At 37.5% G+C, this 21,914-nt stretch overlaps 1 protein-coding gene across 2 annotated transcripts in view; it reads right to left on the bottom strand.

The window, feature by feature from the left end:
• Positions 1-21,914, bottom strand: part of CCDC146 (coiled-coil domain containing 146) — a 191,458-nt gene that overhangs the window by 159,968 nt on the left and 9,576 nt on the right. For both annotated transcript variants that reach the window (XM_027838605.1, XM_027838607.1), the window contains exon 2: positions 6,812-7,026. In XM_027838605.1, the coding sequence (XP_027694406.1) occupies positions 6,812-7,006 (195 nt within the window). In that variant the 5' untranslated portion in view covers positions 7,007-7,026. The remainder of the gene's footprint in view (positions 1-6,811; positions 7,027-21,914) is intronic.

Here is a 21,914-nt window from a genome sequence, read left to right as displayed (position 1 = left end):
AGAATATTATATTCCATGCCCTGCGGTCCCTTAATGTAGAAGTAGCTAAATCTTGTGTTATCCTGATTGTGTTTCCACAATACTTGAATTGTTTCTTTCTGGCAACTTGCAATATTTTCTCCTTGACCTGGGAACTCTGGAATTTGGCTACAATATTCCTAGGAGTTTTCCTTTGGGGATCTCTTTCAAGGGGAGATCGTTGGATTCTTTCAATTTCTATTTTGCCCTCTGGTTCTAAAATATCAGGGCAGTTTTCCTTAATAATTTCTTGAAAGATGATGTCTAGGCTTTTTTTTTTTTTGATCATGGTTTTTAGATAGTCCAATAATTTTTAAATTCTCTCTCCTGGATCTATTTTCCAGGTCAGTTGTTTTTTCAATGAGATATTTCATATTGTTTTCTAATTTTCCATTCTTTTGGATTTGTTTTACAGTGTCTTAATTTCTCATAAAGTCACTAGCTTCCAATTGCTCTATTCTAGTTTTTAAGGAAGTATTTTCTTCAGTAATCTTTTGGACTTCTTTTTCCATTTGTCCAATTTTGTTCTTTAGGGCATTCTTCTCTTCATTGGTTTTTTGGACCTCTTTTGCCATTTGGGTTAGGCTATTTTTTAAGGTGTTATTTTCTTCAGTATTTTTTTGGGTCTCCTGTAGCAAGTTGTTAACTTGCTTTTCATGATTTTCTTGCACCACTCTCATTTCTCTTCCCAGTTTTTCCTCTACTTCTCTTATTTGCTTCTCAAAATCCCTTTTGAGCTCTTCCAAGGCCTGGGACTGATTCATATTTTTCTTAGAAGTTTTGGATGGAGGAGCTTTGACTTTGTTTTCTTCTTCTGGTTGTATGTTTTGATCTTCTTTGTCACCAAAGTAAGATAATATAGTCTGACTCTTTTTGCGCTGCTTGCTCATGATCCCAACCAATTACTTGAGTTTTAAACTCTTTGTTAAGGTAAGAGTCTGTTTCCAATGTGGAGAATGTACTATCCCAAGCTTCGGGGGTTTGTACAGCTGTTTTCAGAGGTACTTCTAGGGATCTGAAAAGTGTCAGTTCTTCCAAGGTGCTATGATAAGGGGTGAGGTGTTTCCTTTCCACCACCACAACAAGCTCCACCATGCCAGCGCTCCTCCTTGCCCCAGGACTGCCCCTCAGAACTGTGACCCAGATCCAAGCATGGGCAAAGCAAGAGATTCCTGCCTCAGCCCTGGCAAAGAGATCCTTGCAATCCCCCTCTGATCAGCCACTCGATTCCCCCTCAGTCTGTGGGCCTGAAGCTCAGAAGCCAGCCGCTGCCCTCGGGGTGGCTGAGATCTAGCTTCTTCTCTCACCCAGTAACAGACTTTTCCCACTGACCTTCTAAGTTGTCTTTGGCATTCATGGGTTGAGAAGTCTGGAAACTGCCACAGCTGCCCGCGATTCAGTCCTCTGAGGCCTGCTCCAGGGTTGCTGCGGCCTACGCGCCCATGCCGAACTGTGCTCCTCTCCCAGCCCGGCGCGATATACTTTTCTGATCAGCCATCCAGATTGTCTTGAGCTGGAAATTTGTTTTACTCTGTTTTTTTGTGGGTTCTGCTGCTTTAGAATTTGTTTAGAGCCATTTTTTGTAGGTATTTGGAGGGGTTTGGGGGGAGAGCTCTAGCAAGTCACTGCTTTCCCTCTGCCATCTTGGCTCCACCCCACTACAGTGGAAATCCTCAACTTTTATTTTGCTTCTGTTTTTTCCGCCAAGAACAATCCTTGGATTGGAAAGGAAGAATAAAAATGACACGCAGGGAGTTGCAACTAAAGATAATTAGGGAAACAGTAAGAGAACAGCTAGCTGCCCTTGGCAAGTTCAGCTCAGTAAACTCAGGCAATCTACGTGCCATGGCACTGAAAGAATTGGTTCATGGGATTGCTGAGCCATGGTAGGTGATTTAAGTAGAACAGCTTGCACTGAATTCCTGGAAAAATCTAAAATTATTTCATTAAAGCAATGACTAATGAGAATTTAGAAAGGAAAAGATGATCAAAAGACCCAAGAGCACTTCATTAAAGAACAACTCATGCCAGACTAACCTCATTTCCCTTTTGACAGGGGTACAATCCTGGTAAAACAGAGCTAGATGAAAATACAGGTGGGTAGATTTGGAACTAGCTGAATAGCCAGTTAGAAAGGGCAGTCATTAAAGCTTTTCTGACATCTTGGAAGAATTTCTCAAGAGCAGTGATTCTCAAAGTGCAGTCAGGGAACCCCTGGGGGATCCAAAAAAAGACCTTTTCAGGGAATCTCTGAGGTCAAAATGCTTTATAATATCAAGATGTAAATTCAATAGATATAACCTACATAAACCAAAGCTTTCTATGGAGTCCTCAATTTTTAAGAGTATAAAGGGGTCCTAGAACTGAGAGTTTGACAACTGCTGCTCTGGAGGAATACCTTGGCCCTATTGTGTTTAACAATTTTATCACTGACTTGAATAAAAGCAAAGAGAGTATGCTTATCAAATTTGCAGATGATATAAAGTCAAGAAGGAGAGTTAACAGTGTGGACAGAAGTAAAGGTCACCAAAATTGACTACCTCCTTTTCTTAGAACTCTTTAAAATTTTTTTTTTGTAGGATCTTTTTTAAAATTTGTTTTTCTTTTTATTTTTCCCACTTAATAATATTTTATTTTTTCCAATTACCTGTAAAGATAGTATTGAACATTCACTTTTATAAGATTTTGAGTTCCAATTTTTTTTCTCCCTTCCTTCCCTTCCCCCTCCCTAAGATGGCATCAATCTGATATAGGCTATACATGTACAATCATATTAAACATATTTCCACATTAGTCATGTTGTGAAAGAAGAATCAGAACAAAAGGAAAAAAAACCATGAGAAAGAAAAAACAACAAAAAAAGAAAACAGTGTGCTTTGATACGTATTCAGACTCCATAGTTCTTCCTCTGGATTTGGATAGCATTTTCCATCATGAGTCTTTAGGAATTGTCTTAGATCATTGCATTGTTAAGAAGAGATAAGTCTATCAAAGTTGGTCACTGCACCATGTTGCTGTTACTACATACAATGTTCTCCTGGTTCTGCTCACTTCTCTCAGCATCAGTTCATGTAAGTCTTTTCAGGTTTTTCTGAAATCTGGCTACTTATCCTTTCTTTTGGCACAATAGTATTCCATTACATTCATATACCACAACTTGTTCAGCCATTCCCCAATTGATGGGCATCCCCTCGATTTACAATTTTTTGTCACCACAAAAAAAGCTGCCATAAATATTTTTGTACATATGGGTCCTTTTTCTTTTTTTAATGATCTCTTTCGGATACAGACCTAGTAGTGGTATTGCTGAATCAAAGTGTATGTACAGTTTTATAGCCATTTGGGCATGAATTCTTTTAATTTCTTGATGTACATTCAAATTGGTTAGCATTAAGATTTTCCCTCTAGAACCATGTTGTCTGTCCTTCATTCTGGAAGAGGCTTATGACATTGGGAAAATGATGTTGTGACTTGCAAGTGAATTGGGTTTAAGTGAGGCAGGGCTATGCGAAGTCACCAGTCTCATTTTCTCCTCTGGGCCATCTGAGTCCAGGGGCAAGATATAAATCAGGATGACTGGAGATGGCCCCAGATGCAGTGGAAGATCTTGGCCTTTTTACACTAAGGTCTTTCCCAGGTGTCAGTTTGTCTGAGGCAATGATCATTCAGTGATTAAGGCTAGGTAAGAAGAAATAAGCCAAAGAATGACTTCTTTTACTTAGTCAAAAAAAAAGATCAATCAATCTGGGAAGGGAAGACCTTCAGGGTTTCTGGCCAAAAGAGAAACAACTGCTATTTACATTCCCTCTGAGCCAAACAATGGCCAAAAGAGACTTGGGCTAAGACCTGTTGTTGGCCAATCTAAGAGAGTCTGAGTGATTTGGGCTCAAGATATGGTCCTTAAAAAAGAAATCTAGGCCATAAACCTCAAGATATCTTGTGAGGTTTCAGCGATCAAAATTTATATTCCTTTGGGCAGAGCATCTGTGGGTAAGGGTATGATTCCCTGTGTAGACAGAGAGAGAGGAGGGAAGGAGAGAAGGAGGGAAGGAAGGAAGGAAGGAAGGAAGGAAGGAAGGAAGGAAGGGAGGGAGGGAGGGAGGGAGGGAGGAAGGCAGGAAGAAGCTGTGTTGCCCAACTGGAACTGGCCAATCTACGTTTACAGCCTGCTGCTGCCATATAAAGGCTGTGTGCTTATCACAAGTCACTTAACATCTCTGTGCTCCAGGAAACAAACACAATTATTTTATACTGTGACAGATAAATTGCCTTCCACATCACTGGAGGAAGTTTCTATACCAGAATTTCCCACCTCAAAGAAACTACAAGTCCAGGAAGAAAAAAAAATAACAAATATTTACTAAATATGTGTATTGTAAAATGATGTAATATTTGTAAACTGCTTTGCAAACCTTAAAGTGGTATATAGATACTAATTATTATTATAACAAAGTATGCTATATTTTAAACTGTTCTGTAGAACACAATGTATAACAAACATTTTTTGTTTTGTTTTGGTTTGGCTTTTTTTTTTTTTTATATGAGGCAATTGAGGTTAAGTGACTTGCCCAGAATCACACAGCCAGTGATTGTTATGTGTCTGAGTTCAAGTACTTCTAAGCTTAAAGAGATGTCCAAATTAGCAGAGTTCCTTCCTTCCCTCACTCCCATGCCTTCAGACATGTCCTTCTATTCCAGGGTGAGATAACATTTAAGAGAATCTTGAACAATGAAAATGTCATATGTTAAAATACAGTTTTGGGTTAATATTTCAGAAAAATAACCACTACTAGGTTCCTTTTTTGATCACTACTCTCAACAATTACAAGGGTCTTTTCCCAGAGATTAATATTTCAATCCTTTCTGAATGAAGGATGGGTCCTAGCCCACTCACTAATAATAACAGTAAAAGGGTAGGTAATAGAGTACCCAAAGATCTTAATAAAATCAGAGATAGTCTTTGTTTAAAGTTTAATTTATACTCTTAATCCATTTCCTTAAGAAAAGCTTTTTGTTCTCAACCCAACTTTTTTTTTTCCTGTGAGGCAATTGGGATTAAGTGTGCCCAATGTCACACAGCTAGTAAGTGTGAAGTATCTGAGGCCAGACCTGAAGGACTGGCGCCCTATCCACTGCACCACCTAGCTGCCACATGACCTAACTTTCTAAGGAGAGGTGGGGACATGTCTGGAAAGGGCTTTTAAACCAGAGTAACATTATTAACATCTTCAATTGAAATAAACAGGAAGTTTTTAAATAGGCTTCTAAACTATCAATCCATATTCCCAGACACATGCATTTTTATGAGACCTACATATACAGCACGTCAAGGCATCCTTGATAGGGGTTATCAGAAGGAGAAAGGCAAAGCTTTCACAGTAGAGCACATTATTACCATCACACAAGTAGCCAAAAGATTTCAGAAATACGAGATCTTACTGCGCATATTGTTTGTTGACTACTGAGGGCAACAAACATCTGGTTCAGTACAACAAAACATTGCCTTAAAGTTTCTATCCCAGCAAGGTATCTTCAATTCATGTCAAAATTATAAGTCCTTGAAAAGTGTAACAATGGAGATAACCTTGATAATTCTTTGATTATCAGTATCAAACAAAATATAAAACAGGGAGATGGATGGCATTCTTGTTAAAAAAAAAAAAAGGTCAACTATGTCATGAAGGACAATGAGTGTAGAACCTGGGCTGAAGAAGGATATAGATGGTGAGATCCTACGTGTGTTCCTGTTTTGGACAACACTGTATCGACTATACAGAGTTCCAGAATATTGCAGAACCTTCCACATGAGATTCAAAATTCCTCAAAAGAATTTGGCTACACTTTGCACATAGGAAAAATAAGTAGATGAATAATATGTGTTGTCCGGAATTATATATATAATTGACTGGGCAACTTATAGAGCTGATCAATTGGGCGTGTATATACAACATACATACATGCATACATTATATATTTGTATATACATGTACATGTTTATTATGTATATACATATATATGCACGTATATATGTCTATATGCTTTTATATATGCATGTATATACATGTGTGTATATGTGTGTATGTGTGTGTGTGTGTGTGTGTGTGTGTGTGTGTGTATGTGTGTATGTATTGATTTAGACCCAGAATTAACTGCAGGAGAACAGACTAGATTGCTTCTAGGAAACAGAAAAATTACTTTAATGACCCTAAGCTTCTTCTTGAAACAAAGGGCCATCTTTTTTTTTTCTTTAAATACTAATGTTCTTTTTTTCTGGTGATATTCAATGGCTGTGTCATAGAACACTACAATCTCTTAAAAATGAAAGTTGCAGATAACCTAAAAGGCAATGGAGATGTAAGCTACAACACATTATAAACAAGGAACTACACAGAAGTGGTACAAAGGATGTCTTCAAAGAAATGCATGATCAAAAAAGAAGATGGGCCAGTTACATAGAGAAAGTGAGGGATAAGGCAACGGGCACCTTGGTGCTCCAGTGGTATTCATGCATTGTCAAGAGGTCTCAAGGAAAGCCCATAGTATATCAGATGGATCCTTGATGGCAAATCGACATGAGGACATAAACAAGTCTTTCCAGTTAGGCAGGGATGAATAGGTTGTGATCTACAGCACTGGAAGGAATATCCCACATTTAAGAGATCCATTAGAGATTTGGAGGTATCATTTCCCACCCTTTATTCCCCATCCCTGGGTTTGAAAAAACAAACAAAAAAACTTAAAAAGTCAATAACAACACTGAACACATTACCATAAAGTAAAAAGACAACCATACCTCATCCAGACACTTAAATGCAGGAGATGTAGTTAAGTCAATGAAGCGTTCATCCTGAATGTTAATTGTAGGTGCAATGGCAGCAATAAACTGTGTTTGAGCTTGTAAAAAAGGGACGGATGGTTCAGTGGGCTTTGACTCTTTTTTTTTAGATTCTTCATCAGAATCACTGGAACTGGAACTATCCTCATCCATATTTGACAATTTTCACAGCTCTAAAAAATAGAAGAAAAAAGAAAAAGAATACATGTTCCTATACTCATTGTTTAAGAACCTTCTCATATAAAATAGAGGCAATGCAGTATAGAGGATAGAGAGTAGGCCTCTGGGTCAGAAAGACCTGAGTTCAAGGCCTACCTCTGATACATACTGGCTATGTGATCCTGGATAAATCACTTACCCTCTCACTGCTCTGGCCAATCTATATGTTGCAGAACTGGTGCCAACCTACATTAGTCGTTTCTTTACTGGGAGTTCCCTCTGCCAGTGAAATCACAGCTTCCTCCCAACTCCTTTCATTTATAAATGAAATTGATGAGAAAAAAATGGTTTAAAAAGAGAAAAAAAATGAAACAAAAACTTAGTGAAGTTCCTTGAGGGCAGGGACTTGTTTGTAGTGTTTTGTTTTCTTTTGTTTTTATATCCTTGATGCCCAGCACGTTTTTGTTGTTTAGTTGTTTCAGTCTTGTTCGACTCTTTGTAACCCCATTTGGAGTTTTCTTGGCAAAGACACTGCAGTGATTTGCTATTTCCTTCTCCAGCTTATATTACAGATGAGGAAACTGAGACAAACAGGGTTAAGTGACTTGCCTAGAGTAACACATCCCACAAAAGATGAGTCTTCCTGACTTCAGGCCTAACACTCTAGCCACTGTGTACTCTAGTCACTGTGCCACCTGGTGCCCTTGTGCTTAGCATAGTCCCTGGCACTAAGTAGGAACTTAATAAAATGCTTGTTGACTGAATGAATATTTCTCTGTAAACCAGGATTGGAATACAGACTGGGTTCTACTTTGTTTAAATATCCAAGTAAGAGAAGGAAAGCTTAGCCAGTTAATGTAATTTTAGAAAACTGCTTTGTGGCAAATCTATTTGTCTCATTTCCTCTCTACACAAAAATTTAAGGAAAAATATTTTCTTGACTCCTTGAGTACGTGGTATTTATAGGCATTCTACCCTTTCTATCACACTTAATGTTACTTTGAATTACTTTATGCTTAAGGGTGTTTGGGACAATAAACTGTGACATTAGGGAGGAGCTATTAACAAACTCTGCTGGCCAGGACTAGAAGATTGGCCAGGAGGGCCTCTAGCTATGGAGTCACATTCAAGCAAATAACGTAATCCAAGACAAATATCATGTGACTTCTCACCAAGGTCACTAAATAAATGGCTCTTCCCCCGCCCCATCGTTGTTTCCCTTGACCTCTTGGCAGCATTTGGCACTAATGAACAACTATGCTCTGACCTCCACTGACTTTGATGACAATGCATCCTCAGAGCTTCCCTCCTATGTGTCCAGCTATCCTTTTTCTGTTTCCTCTGCTGGCTTCTCATCCTCCTCCTATCCTTTAAGTAAGGAAGGGGTTGAAACCATAGGCCTTAGACTAGGTGATAAAAGCGCTTTCAAATTAGAATGACTAAAATGATGTCACATAAGTATTATGCTCAGATAGACCAAGACATTTGGTTGCACATCAAGGATCATCTACAAATTGTTGAGCTAAGAAGTGATAAATTCCAGAAATTGGAGCCAGTGTGGTCTTCTAGGACACTCTTGAAGAGGAACCACAGTGGGGAAGGGGTTTTTGAGGAGAAGCCTTGGCTCCAGACTTTGTCAGATCTCTTTTCCCCTACTTTTGGCTAGATGACGAGTTGGGGAACTCTGAACAGTCTACAGGATATTGGGTTTCTCATCTTCCCATCAGTGTCCTGGCACATCTTCCACTAAGCTGAGGACAGATGGACACAGTTATTTTACCTAAGGGGAACTTCTTCCCACAGGTGGAAAAAAAAGACTTCCAGTAACAAAGTGCTATGAGTTAGCCCCTTGTAACATGTGCTTTAAAGCAGGAGAGCATTTTTGGTGGATATTGTATGTGTTCATGGGAGAGTATGTCAGACTTTTGAAAGGAATATTTGTAGCTCTGTTTTTGCCCTATTATCTTAATAAACATCCCTTTTAAAAGCTAATTGGTGTACACTGGAGGCTACCACTGTGGGGGGGGGAAGAACCACAATGGAACTAGGGCTAGAGCTGATAAAGGTTATTAGAGAATTACCCCTGACTCCTCAGACACCCCTAGAATCCTGATGGGGAGATATAGTCAGCCTAACTCTGGGAACCCAACTTGTCCGTGAGAGTTGGAATTGGGGTAAGGATCCTCAGGGATTAAATGGGCTACACTTAAATGTAGGTGCTCTCCAAAGTTCTGGCCTTCTCTATATATTGTCAGTGATCTTATCCACTTCCATGGTTCAATTACCTTTATAAAATTCTGAATTTAAACAGCAAAAAAAAGACAAACTTTTCTAGTTACGAAGATGAACACAAAACAAGGATTTTATATAAAATGTTGAGGTTTCCTTTTATACCACTTTTCAAAAGTACATAATAAATTCCACATGTTCCTTTCAAAACTGTCTGGCATATCCATGCTTCCTTTTGAACTTCCTTCTGTTCTGTGCATTCTAAAAAATGTTTCAATGGCCCACTTTTTGGGTGCAATACTATGGCTAATGTCTTTTCCCCCTCCATAGTCATAGGGAATCCTTTGTTATAAATAAGCATAGTCAAGCAAAACAGATCTACACAAATGCCATACCCAAAAAATGTATGGTTCTTTCTACATCTTGAGTCCATCACCTCTGTCAGGAGGTGAGTCACATACTTCATCACATATCTTCTAGAGACTTGACTGGTCATTTCTTTGGGTTCTCAGAGTTGTTTTTCTTTATTATGTTGTCCTATAAATTGTTCTTCAGGTTTTGCTCAATTCATTCTGTATCAGTTCATAGTCCTAGGGATCCTTTTAAATCTCTTTAATTATTTCTTATTAGTAATAATATTTCTTTACATTCATATACCACAATTTGTTCAGCCATTCCTTGATTCCAATTCTTTTACTTAAGTCAAATTAATAAGAATAAAAGTCATTCTCCAATTGATAAATGGTCAAAGGATATGAACAGGCAGTTCTCAGATGAAGAAATTAAAGCCATCTGTAGTCATATGAAAAAATGCTCTAAAACAACCTTCTTTAGTCTGTTTCAGACAAGAGTGAGGTTCATATACCTATTCCCCTATCCCTTCCTTAATGTTTGTATATTCCTCTTTTCAAGTTCCCAATTCTGAGAAATACATACAGCTTCTTCCTTTTTACACTAGTGTGTATTCCTTTTACCAATCTATCCACAAGTCCTCTGTAGTATGGGCTTGTTTTTTAAAATTCAATTGCCTTAATACCCTTTGAAGACAACTAAGCCCTGAAGGGACATTTGTTTCTTCTCCAGTTGTTAGAATGGTAGCACTACAGCATCACTCAGCCCACTTCAACTAGTCAAGTAATTTATCTTTATAGATTTCTCACGAGTTTTGTGTTTGTTTGCATTTAAAAGCTCACACTCAGTTTTGGTCTTCCATCAGAAATGCTTTAAAGTCCTCCATTCCATTAATGTGTGTGTGTGTGTGTGTGTGTGCGTGTGTGTGTGTGTGTGTGTGTGTGTGTGTGTTTGTATTCCTTGTAGGATTATACTCAACTTTGCAAGGTAACTTATTCTTGGTTGTAAGTCACTATCTTTTGCCTTATAATATTATATTGCAAGCTCTCTTTTTGTTTATAGAAACTAAAAGGTATTGTGTGTGATCCTAACTGGTTCCTTGGTATTTGAATTCCTTTCTGGAGACTTACAGAATTTTTTCTGGAAGCTCTAGACTCTGGGTACACCATTCCTGAGATTTATTCTTTCAGGGGTTCTTTCAGGAGATAGTCATTGGATTTTTTCAATTTTTATTTTATCTTATGTTTCTAATAGATCTAGGCAGTTTTCATCTATGATTTCTTAAAATCTAGTATCCAAACTTTATTTTTTTTTAAAATCATGCTTTACAGGGAATCCACTGATTCTTAAATTATCTGTCCTTGACCTGTTTTCTAGGTCTGCTGTTTTGCTATCAAATATTACAATTATAATTTCTTTTATTGCTTCAATCTTTTGATTTTGTTCTAATACTTCTTGTCATCTTGTGGAATAATTCATTCTTGTTTGGTTTATTTTCATTTTGGGGGAGTCTGTTATCAGTTAAGTTTTATTATTTTTTATTCTAAGCTATTTCTTCTCCAGTAATTCACTCTCATCTGGAATCTCTCCAGACTCCACTACTCACCTTTTGCCACATTGTTATCCCTCCCACCTTACACTACCCCTAAATGGATAGTCTGCTCTCATTAAAATGTAAGATCCTTGAGCATAGGGACTATCTTGTTTGCTTGTATTTGTTTCCTCAGCACTTAGCACAGGGCCTGGAACATAATAAGGTTAATGCTTTATCTTCCTTCTTTCCTCCCTCCCTCCCTCTCTTTTGCCTTTCCTTCCTTCCTTTCTTCTTTCCCTCCTCCCTTCCTTCATCCCTCCCTCCCTCTTTCTTTTTTCTTCCAATTCTTTCCTTAACATTTTTAATTCTTTTTTTATCACTACATTTCTTCTAGGTATTCATGTAGTCCTTGTGGAATATACAATTTTTTCCTTTGAATCTCTGCTTGTAATTGTTATGGTCTTACATACTCCTTCTAGGCTGGATTTTGGGGCATCTCTGGATCTATAATAACTCTTTATCATGGTCATTGTCTTATTTGTTTTATTCATTTCTCCAACCTTAGTTCCAGAATTTGTGCTTTGTGCTTTTGAGTTGTGTAGTTAGCTATCCTTGGTCTTGACCCGGCTCATCTTATCTCCAATGCTCTGGGGTTTGTCCCTGCTGGATCTTTGAGGTTCATAGCACTGGATCTTCAGAGTCATCTATGAGATCTCAAGAATGAATGCTAGGGTACCTTGGAGCCCTGGATATTCTAGTCTGAGGGCTGCTGGGTCCTAACTGGTTACTGCTCTTCCTGGTGACTTCGAAGGTCCCAGGTGTGGGGTTCCAACCACCCTACGGCTTTCTTGGGGGAGTCTTCTGGTCTTCTTGCCTTTAGATGTAAAGCTTTGCAGGCTACATGTGTCTCCTGTCCATCTCTGGTCACACTGGGAGGCCGGCAGCTTATTTGCCTGTGCTAGCACTAGCTTTGTTGGTGTCCCTCTTTCCATTATAATGCCCAGGGGCTTCTGGTTTCTGGTAGTTTTTTTCAATTATTTACTGAAGTTTCTCTTTGGATTTCTTGATTCAAACTGGTGTGTTTTTCAGGTTTTTGCTGGAGAAGGTGTGGGGAACTGATCTGTTTTCCTCTATTCTGGTAGCCATCTTGACTAGAAGCTCTCCATGGTTCAGTTTTTACCTCTATACAGATATAAAAAAAATCTTATCTCTATAAAACCTCTTCCCAAGGCACCCCACTATCATATTTTTGTTTGCTGTATATTTTTACTTGTATATCTGGCTAACACATGAAACATGAAACTTAACATGTTCAAAACTGGGATCAGACTTCTGTTAAAGATTTTAAAGGTGGCCAGCTTGGTTTAACTAGAACCTTGTACTGATGTACCTTTAAAATGTACCTTAAAATCTACCTTTAAAATCAACTCAAGAACAATAAGAAACTATATCATATAAAAAGAAGAGATCAACTAACGAGATGAAAGAACATAACCTACCATGAGACAATGAATTAACAAATATGTATTTAGCACCAATTATGTATTAGGCACAGTGTAAGGTAGTAGGGATATAATACACAAAATAATACAAGCTCTACATTCTCTCTCTCTCTCTCTCTCTCTCTCTCTCTCTCTCTCTCTCCCTCTCCCTCTCCTTTCCTTCCTCTCTTTCCCCCCACCCCCCCCATACTACAAAATGCCATTCTACCAACTGGACCACCCACCATTAGCCCCTACTCTGATGTAGTGCCCAAAGAAAGGTACGTGGCTACTGTCCCCTGACTGAGCAGCAGCCTCCACCAGAAACACTTCCCTCTTCCTTCCCTCCCCCCACCGCAGTAGATCATCTGATTCAGTAACTGTCTCATTAGAATTGTGTCCTTTGGTGGCCCAGCTCAGAACCCACCAAGGCATACTTCCCACTTGGAGCTATGCCCCTCAGTGGCCCCAGTGGCCTGACCTGGCACATCCTATCTGGGATTGCACATAAGGAAAAGACCTCAGAAGTTACTAATAGAAAGACTTATTAGGCACCTTACTCCAGGTTAAGGAGTAAGAGTCCTGCATGACTTCGAGCAACCTTCCATTCCCACCCCAAAGCCTGTGCTAAGGGAGTTATATGGCAGTAACTCCAGACGCGAGAGAAATTAACAGCAAGAGGATGAGAGGGGGAGACCTTCAGCAGTCATCCCTAGTGAAAAAACTGAAGAAGTGAGTAAAACATAAAATAACCCCTAACATAATTAAGAAATACTTTGAGTTAATAGAATACTAATATAAAACCAGAAGAAAACTTGGCAATAATTAAAAATAAAAGACCAAAAAAAAAAAAAGAGAGAGAGAATATGTTAGGCACAAAAATGCAGAGACTAGATGAAAAGAAATGAAGGGGGGGCAGCTAGGTGGTGCAGTGGATACAGCACTGGCCCTGGAGTCTGGAGGACCTGAGTTCAAATCCGGCCTCAGACACATGACATTTACTAATTGTGTAACTCTGGGCAAGTCACTTAACCCCAATTACCTCACCAAAATAAAAAATAAATAAATAAAACATGTAAGAGATAAAGGAGAGGCAATGCAGCACATTAGTTAGAGTGATACTGGAGTGAGGAAGACCTGGATTCAAGTGTCAGCAAGACACAGACTGACTTTTCTTTTTACATCATTCCTATTAAAACACCTTCATGTTCAACTTCAAGTAAACCTTCACTGCAGCAAGGCAGTCCTCTTATTCTTAGCACATCAGCTCCCTGTCTCACTCCCCACAGAAGCTCCTGCAAACTTTCCTGAGCCTCTCGCACTTTCCCCTAAGCTCTTTCTCAGTACAGCACTTCGCCAGGCCTTTGGATGAGCTCCTTCCTCTCTTCATCACAAGATTTCTTGAAGTTCTCCTCTTCTTCCTCCTCCTCCTCCTCTCTCCCTCTTTCACAATGTCTCAATAAGCACTCCTCCCCTTTGCACCCCAACTATTCAATCTTTCCCTGTCTATTGTATATGGATGCTTTGTTGTTGTTCAGTCCTTTAAACTGTGTCCAAATCCACGTGACCCCATTTGGGGTTTTCTTGGCAAAGATACTGGAGTAGTTTGTCATTTCCTTCTCTTGTTCATTTTACAGATGAGGAAACTGAGGCAAACAGGGTTAAGTGACTTGCCTAGAGAGCTAGTTGAATGAACTAAGTAAGATGAGTCTTCCTGACTCCAGGACTGGCATTTTATCCATTAAGACACCTACCTGCCGAGAGAGAGAGAGGGAGAAGGAGAGAGAGAGAGAGAGAGAGGGAGAAGGAGAGAGAGAGAGAGAGAGAGAGAGAGAGAGAGAGAGAGAGAGGGAGAGAGGGAGAGAGACAGAGAGACAGAGAGAGAAAGAGACAGAGAGACAGCGACAGAGAACCAGAGAGAGAGAGAGAGAGATTATGCGTGTGTGTGTGTTTGTGGATATGTGTTTGTGTGTCATAAAGATATTTCTTTTTCCCTTGGTTAAAGAGCAAATTATTATCACATTTTGATAATTGTGATCTGTGTGATCACAGCAAAAATTTCATATGCATTTTGTTGATTAAACCACAAATATTTTCATTCACAAAATTAAATGTCATTAATTTAGCATTCCTAGACACTAGCTTCTGTAGTGAAAGTGTGCCACACATTATTGAGAGAAATGATTATTAATAACTAATGATGTGGAGAGATCTAGAGTTTCCCCTCCCTTTTTCTAAAGTACTGATTTTAAAAGTTCTGTTTCTTGAAGGGCATTGCTGATAATGAGACTAGACTAAGACCCTGCCCTGGTAGGGTAGCTATTGTGTTCTGCTCAGGCTAGGGTGGGGCATAAATTTTTTGAATAGATGGCTCAAGGATAGGGGTGGTCTGGGTATAGAGATAGTCTCTCTGTTCAAAGGTGACATGATTTCACTTAGCCCTCATGGAAGACCTCTTTGAAGGGTATATATTCTGTGAGCCCGCCACCATGATTGTCTTTTGGTTTAAGAGATATGACCAAATGACCATCCTTTTATTAATAACGTGCTGACCTTATTAATAAAATGAGTAAATTACCCAGAAATTATGTCTCTCAAACCTTTTTAATTGCTACATTATCCTGTCTTAATTGCCATTTGCCTGGATTCTAATTTTCATTATCATTGCAGACACTGTGAATATTGTGCATAGGCCTATGGAATTTATCTAAACATGTATAAAATAGAATTGGAAATAGTTATTTGCTGTATAGACCGGTAACACTGAAATTATGTATACATCACATGGACTGCTGGAAACTGGATTGTACTTTCATTATCTGTAGACAGGGTGGCATAAATTTTTTGTCTGACATTTTCATTCTTAATTTGTGTTGTATTTACTAGTTGTGATTATGTGCTTGTGCCTGATATGATGGAAGAGTTTAGTTCAGTGTGCTCTATATTGCCTGAACTCAAGAAGGGATGCCAGTTGATTCTAATTGTACCTAAAAGTGATATCAAACAGTGGTACCTAATTCTGTTTAAAGAGCATTGGAAGGAGGTTTGATGCATTGTTGCATTTGTTTTTTAATCTGTTAAAAAATAATATTAATAAAACCCTCTTTCTAGTGAAATATGTATGTGTATATATAGATAGCTATATTTCTATCAACATCTATACACACATGTCACCCCTGAAAAAAAAATAGGAAGCTTCACAGTGGTCAGTTAAGCAATTATTCAGATTATTCAGTAAAAACCACACTGTTTGGTAAGACATTGCCCACTTCCTTCCTCTTTTCTCACATAAACATAGGTGATCCTTCTCTTGAAGCTGTTTTTATTTCTGAACTCTTAATGTCGTCATGGAACTATTTTCCCAAGACTATTATAGACAAATGTTACTGGGAGCCCACTATAGGGTGCAAAGCCCGATGGGCCCCCATAGAGGCTACGTTGTTTTTTTTGTCATATCTTAAAATATTTCTTTTACATGGAGACAGTGCCAACCACTTGAAGGTACATTGACATCATGATCTTAGGGACAATGGGAATGTGAATAAAGCAAGAAGTCATTTTTCCTTTTGTCATACCAGTCACTGAATCTAATTCTTTGTGATACAGCTTTTGTTAAAAAAAATTCAATGATTTGGGGCTCAGTTGCTTCCAAGAGGGCTGGTAGTATATGTAGTCAACTCTGGATATCTGTATTCATGCTCTGTAGTGAACTGCAGCACCCAAATACTCCAGGTCTGTCCATAAGGTAAAAACAAAAAAATAACGATAGCAAACCCTTGAAGGTCCACCCTCATATTTCCAATTGTTTATCTTATATGTCTCTACTTGGATGTCTTGTCAGCATTTTAAAAACTCAACATGTCAAAAACTAACCATATCTCTTTTTTCTCCAAACCTGCCTCTCTTCCTGACTTCCCTATTTCTGGTTATAGCACAACCATTGCTCCCAGCTACTTGGGCTTGAAACGCCTGATTCATGTTTGACTCCTCATAAGATAAGTAATCAAGTGTAGTGTTAGGTGTTAGCTGTAGTACACAAAGTGTGTAGGGGAAGAGGGACTGGGGAAGAGTCTAGTGATAATTAACTTTCCAGACTAGGCCCAAGGACTGAAGCTCATGACCTCAGTGCCATCATGGCTTCAGTCTATTAAGTAATCCAAAAGAAATCTAAGTGAACTCTGAGTTCAAGATTTAGGGTTTTGCTTAGGAGAATTATAGGGCCATTCATAAAACTAAACTATAACTCTATAACCCCATGGGAGGTCTTTTAGCCCTCCGCACCAGAACTGCAGAGGTTTGGCATATATAATCGGTTAATAAAAAAACAAAAAAACAACAGAAAACAACAAACTCCTAGGGTTGCCTCCTATCCCTTCTACACATTCTGATTTCAAGTAATGACATGGCCACAGAAAAAAGGAACACATTCATTTATAAAAGATAAACAAGTTTACAAACTACTATCAGTCATGGGGAATAGAACAGTAAAATATGTTTCAGCTCTGCTTGAACAGAGGGAGGAAGGAGAAAGGGGTAGGGGAAAGAAGATATTCCTGAATTGCTTGGCTTCTTAGGTGATGGAGATGAAGTGAAGAGTGAATAAATTCACTCTGCCCCAGCCAAGGTAGGCACTTAAAAAAAAAAATTTAAAGTTTTAATTAATTTATTTTGAATTATCAACCATCACATCCATAAGCTTTTGAGTTTTAAATTTTTCTCCCCCTCTCTCCCCCCTCCCTCTCCAAGATGGCACGCAATCTGATATAGGCTATACATATATATTCCTATTAAACATTTTCATATTAGTGATGTTGTAGGTAAGAATTAGAACCAATAGAAGAAACCACCAGAAAGAGGAAACAAAATGCAACAGAAGAAAAAAATAGCAAATAGTATGCTTCGATCTGCATTCAAACTCCATAGTTGTCTCTTTGGATGTGGATAGCATTTTCCATCATGAGGCCTTCAGAAATGTCTTAGATCCTTTGCTGAGAAGAGCTAAGTCTATCAAAGTTAGTCATCACATAACTTGGATGTTACTGTGTACAATGTTCTCTTGGTTCTGCTCCTTTCACTCAGCATCAGACCATACAGACAAGTCTTTCCAGGTTTTTCTGAAGTCAGCCTGTTCATCATTTCTTATAGCACAATAGTATTCCATTACATTCATATACCACAACTTCTTCAGCCATTCCCCAGTTGATGGGCATCCTCTCAATTTCCAATTCTTGGCCAACACAAAAAGAGCTGCTATAAATATTTTTGTACATGTGGGTCCTTTTCCCATTTGTATGATCTTTCTGGGATATCACTCTAGAAGTGCTATTGCTGGGTCAAAGGGTATGCACATTTTTATAGCTCTTTGGGTATAGTTCCCAATTGCTCTCCAAAATGGTTGGACCTTTTCGCAATTCCACCAACAATGCATTAGTGTTCCAATTTTCCCACATTTTCTCTAACATTTATCATTTTCCTGTTTTGTCATGTTGGCCATTCTGATAGGTGTGATGTGGTACCTCAGTTGTTTTGATTTGAATTTCTCTAATCAATAGTGATTTAGAGCATTTTTCATATGACTATAGATGGTTTTAATTTTTTCATCTGAGAACTGTCTGTTCATATCCTTTGACCATTTATCAATTGAGGAATGACTTGTATTCTTATAAATTTGACTTAATTCTCTATATATTGTAGAAATGAGGTCCTTATCAGAGAGACTGGTTGTAAAAATTTTTTCCCAATTTTCTTCCTTCCTTCTAATCTTGGTTGCATTAGCTTTGTTTGTGCAAAAACTTTTCAATTTAATGTAATCAAAGTTATCCATTTTGTTTTTCATAATGTTCTCTATCTCCTGTTTGGTCATGAATTCTTCTGTTCTCCATAAATCTGATAGGTAAACTATTCCTTGCTCTCCCAGTTTGCTTATAGTATCAGCCTTTATATCTAAATCATGAACTCATTTTGACTTTATTTTGGTATATGGTGTGAGATTTTGATCTATGCCTACTTTCTGCCATACTCTTTTCTAGTTTTCCCAGCAGTTTTGTCAAAGAGTGATTTCTTATCCCAGAAGCTGGGGTCTTTGGGTTTTTCAAATAATAGATTACTATAGTCATTGCCTACGGTGTCTTGCATTCTTAATCTATTCCACTGATCCACCACTCTATTTCTTAGCCAGTATCAAGCAGTTTTGATGATTGCTGCCTTTATAATACAATTTAAGATCTGGAATAGCTAGGCCACCTTCCCCTGCATTTCTTTTCATTAGTTCCCTTGATATTCTGGACCTTTTGTTCTTCCAAATGAATCTCGTTATTATTTTTTTCTAACTCTATAAAATAATTTTTTGGTAGTTTGATTGGTATGGCACTGAATAAGTAAATTAGCTTAGGTAGAATTGTCATTTTTATTATATTAGCTCGGCCTACCCATGAGCAACTGATGTTTTTCAATTATTTAGATCTGACTTTGTGTGAAAAGTGTTTTGTAATTGCATCCATATAGTTCCTGGTTTATTTCAGTAGGTAGACTTCTAAATATTTTATAATGTCTACAGTAACTTTAAATGGAATTTCTCTTTCTATCTCTTGCTGCTGGGCTTTGTTGGTAATATATAGAAATGCCGATGATCTATGTGGATTTATTTTATAGCCTGCAACTTTCCTAAAGTTGTTTATTATTTCAAGTAGTTTTTTACTTGATTCTCTGGGATTCTCTAAGTATATCATCATCTCATCTGCAAAGAGTGATAGCTTTGTTTCTTCTTTGCTTATTCTAATACCTTCAATTCCTTTTTCTTCTCTTATTCCTAAAGCTAACATTTCCAGTATGATATTGAACAACAGTGGTGACAATGGACATCCTTGTTTCACCCTCGATCTTATTGGAAATGCTTCTAGCTTGTCCCCATTACATATGATGTTTGCTGAAGGTTTTAGGTAGATGCTATTTATAATTTTAATGAAGACTCAATTTATTTCTATGCTCTCTAATGTTTTTAATAGGAATGGGTGTTGTATTTTGTCAAAAGCTTTTTCTGCATCTATTGAGATGATCATGTGGTTTCCGTTAGTTTTATTGTTGATATGATCAATTATGCTGATAGTTTTCCTAATATTGAACCAGCCCTGCATTCCAGGTATAAATTCTATCTGGTCATAGTGCATTATTCTTGTGATAAGTTGCTGTAATTTATTTGCTAATGTTTTATTTAAAATTTTTGCATCTATATTCATTAGGGAAATTGGTCTATAATTTTCTTTTTCTGTTTTGACTCTTCCTGGTTTAGGTATCAGCACCATATTTGTATCAAAAAAAGAATTTGGTAAGACTCCTTCTTCACCTATTTTCCCAAATAGTCTATATAGTACTGAAATTACTTGTTCTTTAAATGTTTTATAGAATTCACTTGTAAATCCATCTGGCCCTGGAGATTTTTTCCTAGGGAGTTCATCAATGGCTTGTTCAATTTCTTTTTCTGAGATGGTGTTATTTAAGTATTTTACTTCCTCTTCTGTTAATCTGGGCAATTTATATTTTTGTAAATACTTATCCATTTCACTAAGATTGCCAAATTTATTGACATACAGTTGGGCAAAATAGTTCCTAATTATTGTTTTAGTTTCCTCTTCCCTGGTGGTGGATTCACTCTTTTCATTTTTGATACTGGTAATTTGGTTTTATTCTTTCTTTTTTTAATTAAATTAACCAAAGGTTTATCTATTTTATTGGTTTTTTCATAAAACCAGCTCTTAGTTTTATTTATTAGTTCAATAGTTTTCTTAATTTCAATTTTCTTAATTTCTTCTTTGGTTTTCAATATCTCTAATTTGGTGTTTAATTGAGGATTTTTAATTTATTCTTTTTCTAGTTTTTTTTAGTTGTATGTCCAATTCATTGATCTCCTCTTTTTGTATTTTATTCTTGTAAGCATTGAGAGATATAAAACTTGCCCTAAGAACTGCTTTAACTACATGCGATAAGTTTTGGTATGTTGTCTCACTTCTGTCATTCTCTTGAATGAAGTTATTGATGGTTTCTATGATTTGTTGTTTGACCCAATCATTTTTTAGGATTAGATTATTTAGTTTCCAATTATTTTTTAATCTATCTTTCTATGACTGTTTATTACATATAATTTTTATTGCATCATGATCTGAAAAGGAAGCATTCAATATTTCTGCCTTTCTGCATTGGATTATGAGGTTTTTATGCCTTAGTACATGGTCAATTTTTGTGTATATGCCATGTACCACCAAGAAAAAAGTATATTTCTTTCTATCTCCATTCAATTTTCTCCATAGGTCTATCATACCTAACTTTTCTAATAGTCTATTTACTTCCTTAACTTCTTTCTTGTTTATTTTGTGGTTAGATTTATCTAGTTCAGAGAGGGGGAGGTTGAGGTCCCCTACTAGCATAGTTTTGCTGTCTATTTCTTCCTGTAACTCCCTGAACTTTTCCTCTAAGAATTTGAATGCTATACCATTTGGTGCATATATGTTTAGTAATGATATTATTACATTGTCTATGGTGTCTTTTAGCAGTATGTAGTTTCCTTCCTTATCTCTTTTGATAAGATCTATTTTTGCTTTTGCTTTGTCTGAGATCAGGATTGCTACTCCTACTTTTTTTACTTCAGCTGAAGCATAACATATTCTGCTCCAGCCTTCTACTTTTATCCTGTATGTGTTGCTCTTTTTCAAATGTGTTTCCTGTAAACAACATATTGTAGGATTGTGGTTTTTAATCCATTCTGTTATCTGCTTCCATTTTATGAGAGAGTTCATCCCATTCACATTTACAGTTATGATTACTATCTATGTCTTTCTCTCCATCCTTTTCCCCTCTGTTTATGGTTTTCTTTCTCCTTTCTCCTTTTTCCTCCTCAGCATTTTGCTTTTGACCACCACTTCCTTCAGTCCCACCTCCCTTTTATTAGCCCCCTCCCTTTTCTTCCCTTTTACCCTTACTACTTCTTCCCTCTCTTCTATCTCCCCTCCCTTTTGTTTCCCCTTTTTCCTCCTACTGCCTATAAGGGCTAGTTAGTTTTTTATATCTAACTGATTATGTTATTCCCTTCCAAATCTGATGAGAGTAAGGTTCAAAAAATGCTCATCTCCCTCCCTTCTTTCCCTCTGTTGTAATAGGTTTTTGTGCCTTTTCCTGTAATGTAATTTACCCTTGTTTGCCTCCTCCTTTCCTTTTCTCTCAGTACATTTTCTTAGATCAGATTAGTCCACTTACTTGGATCCATTTAACCCACTTGATTAGATTTTTTTTTATCATTACATCAAAATCAACTTAT

The sequence above is a fragment of the Vombatus ursinus genome, unplaced genomic scaffold (assembly GCF_900497805.2).
Source record: "Vombatus ursinus unplaced genomic scaffold, bare-nosed wombat genome assembly UNPS02014830.1, whole genome shotgun sequence".
NCBI lineage: Eukaryota > Metazoa > Chordata > Mammalia > Diprotodontia > Vombatidae > Vombatus > Vombatus ursinus.
This window is presented reverse-complemented; position numbering and strand designations above follow the sequence as displayed.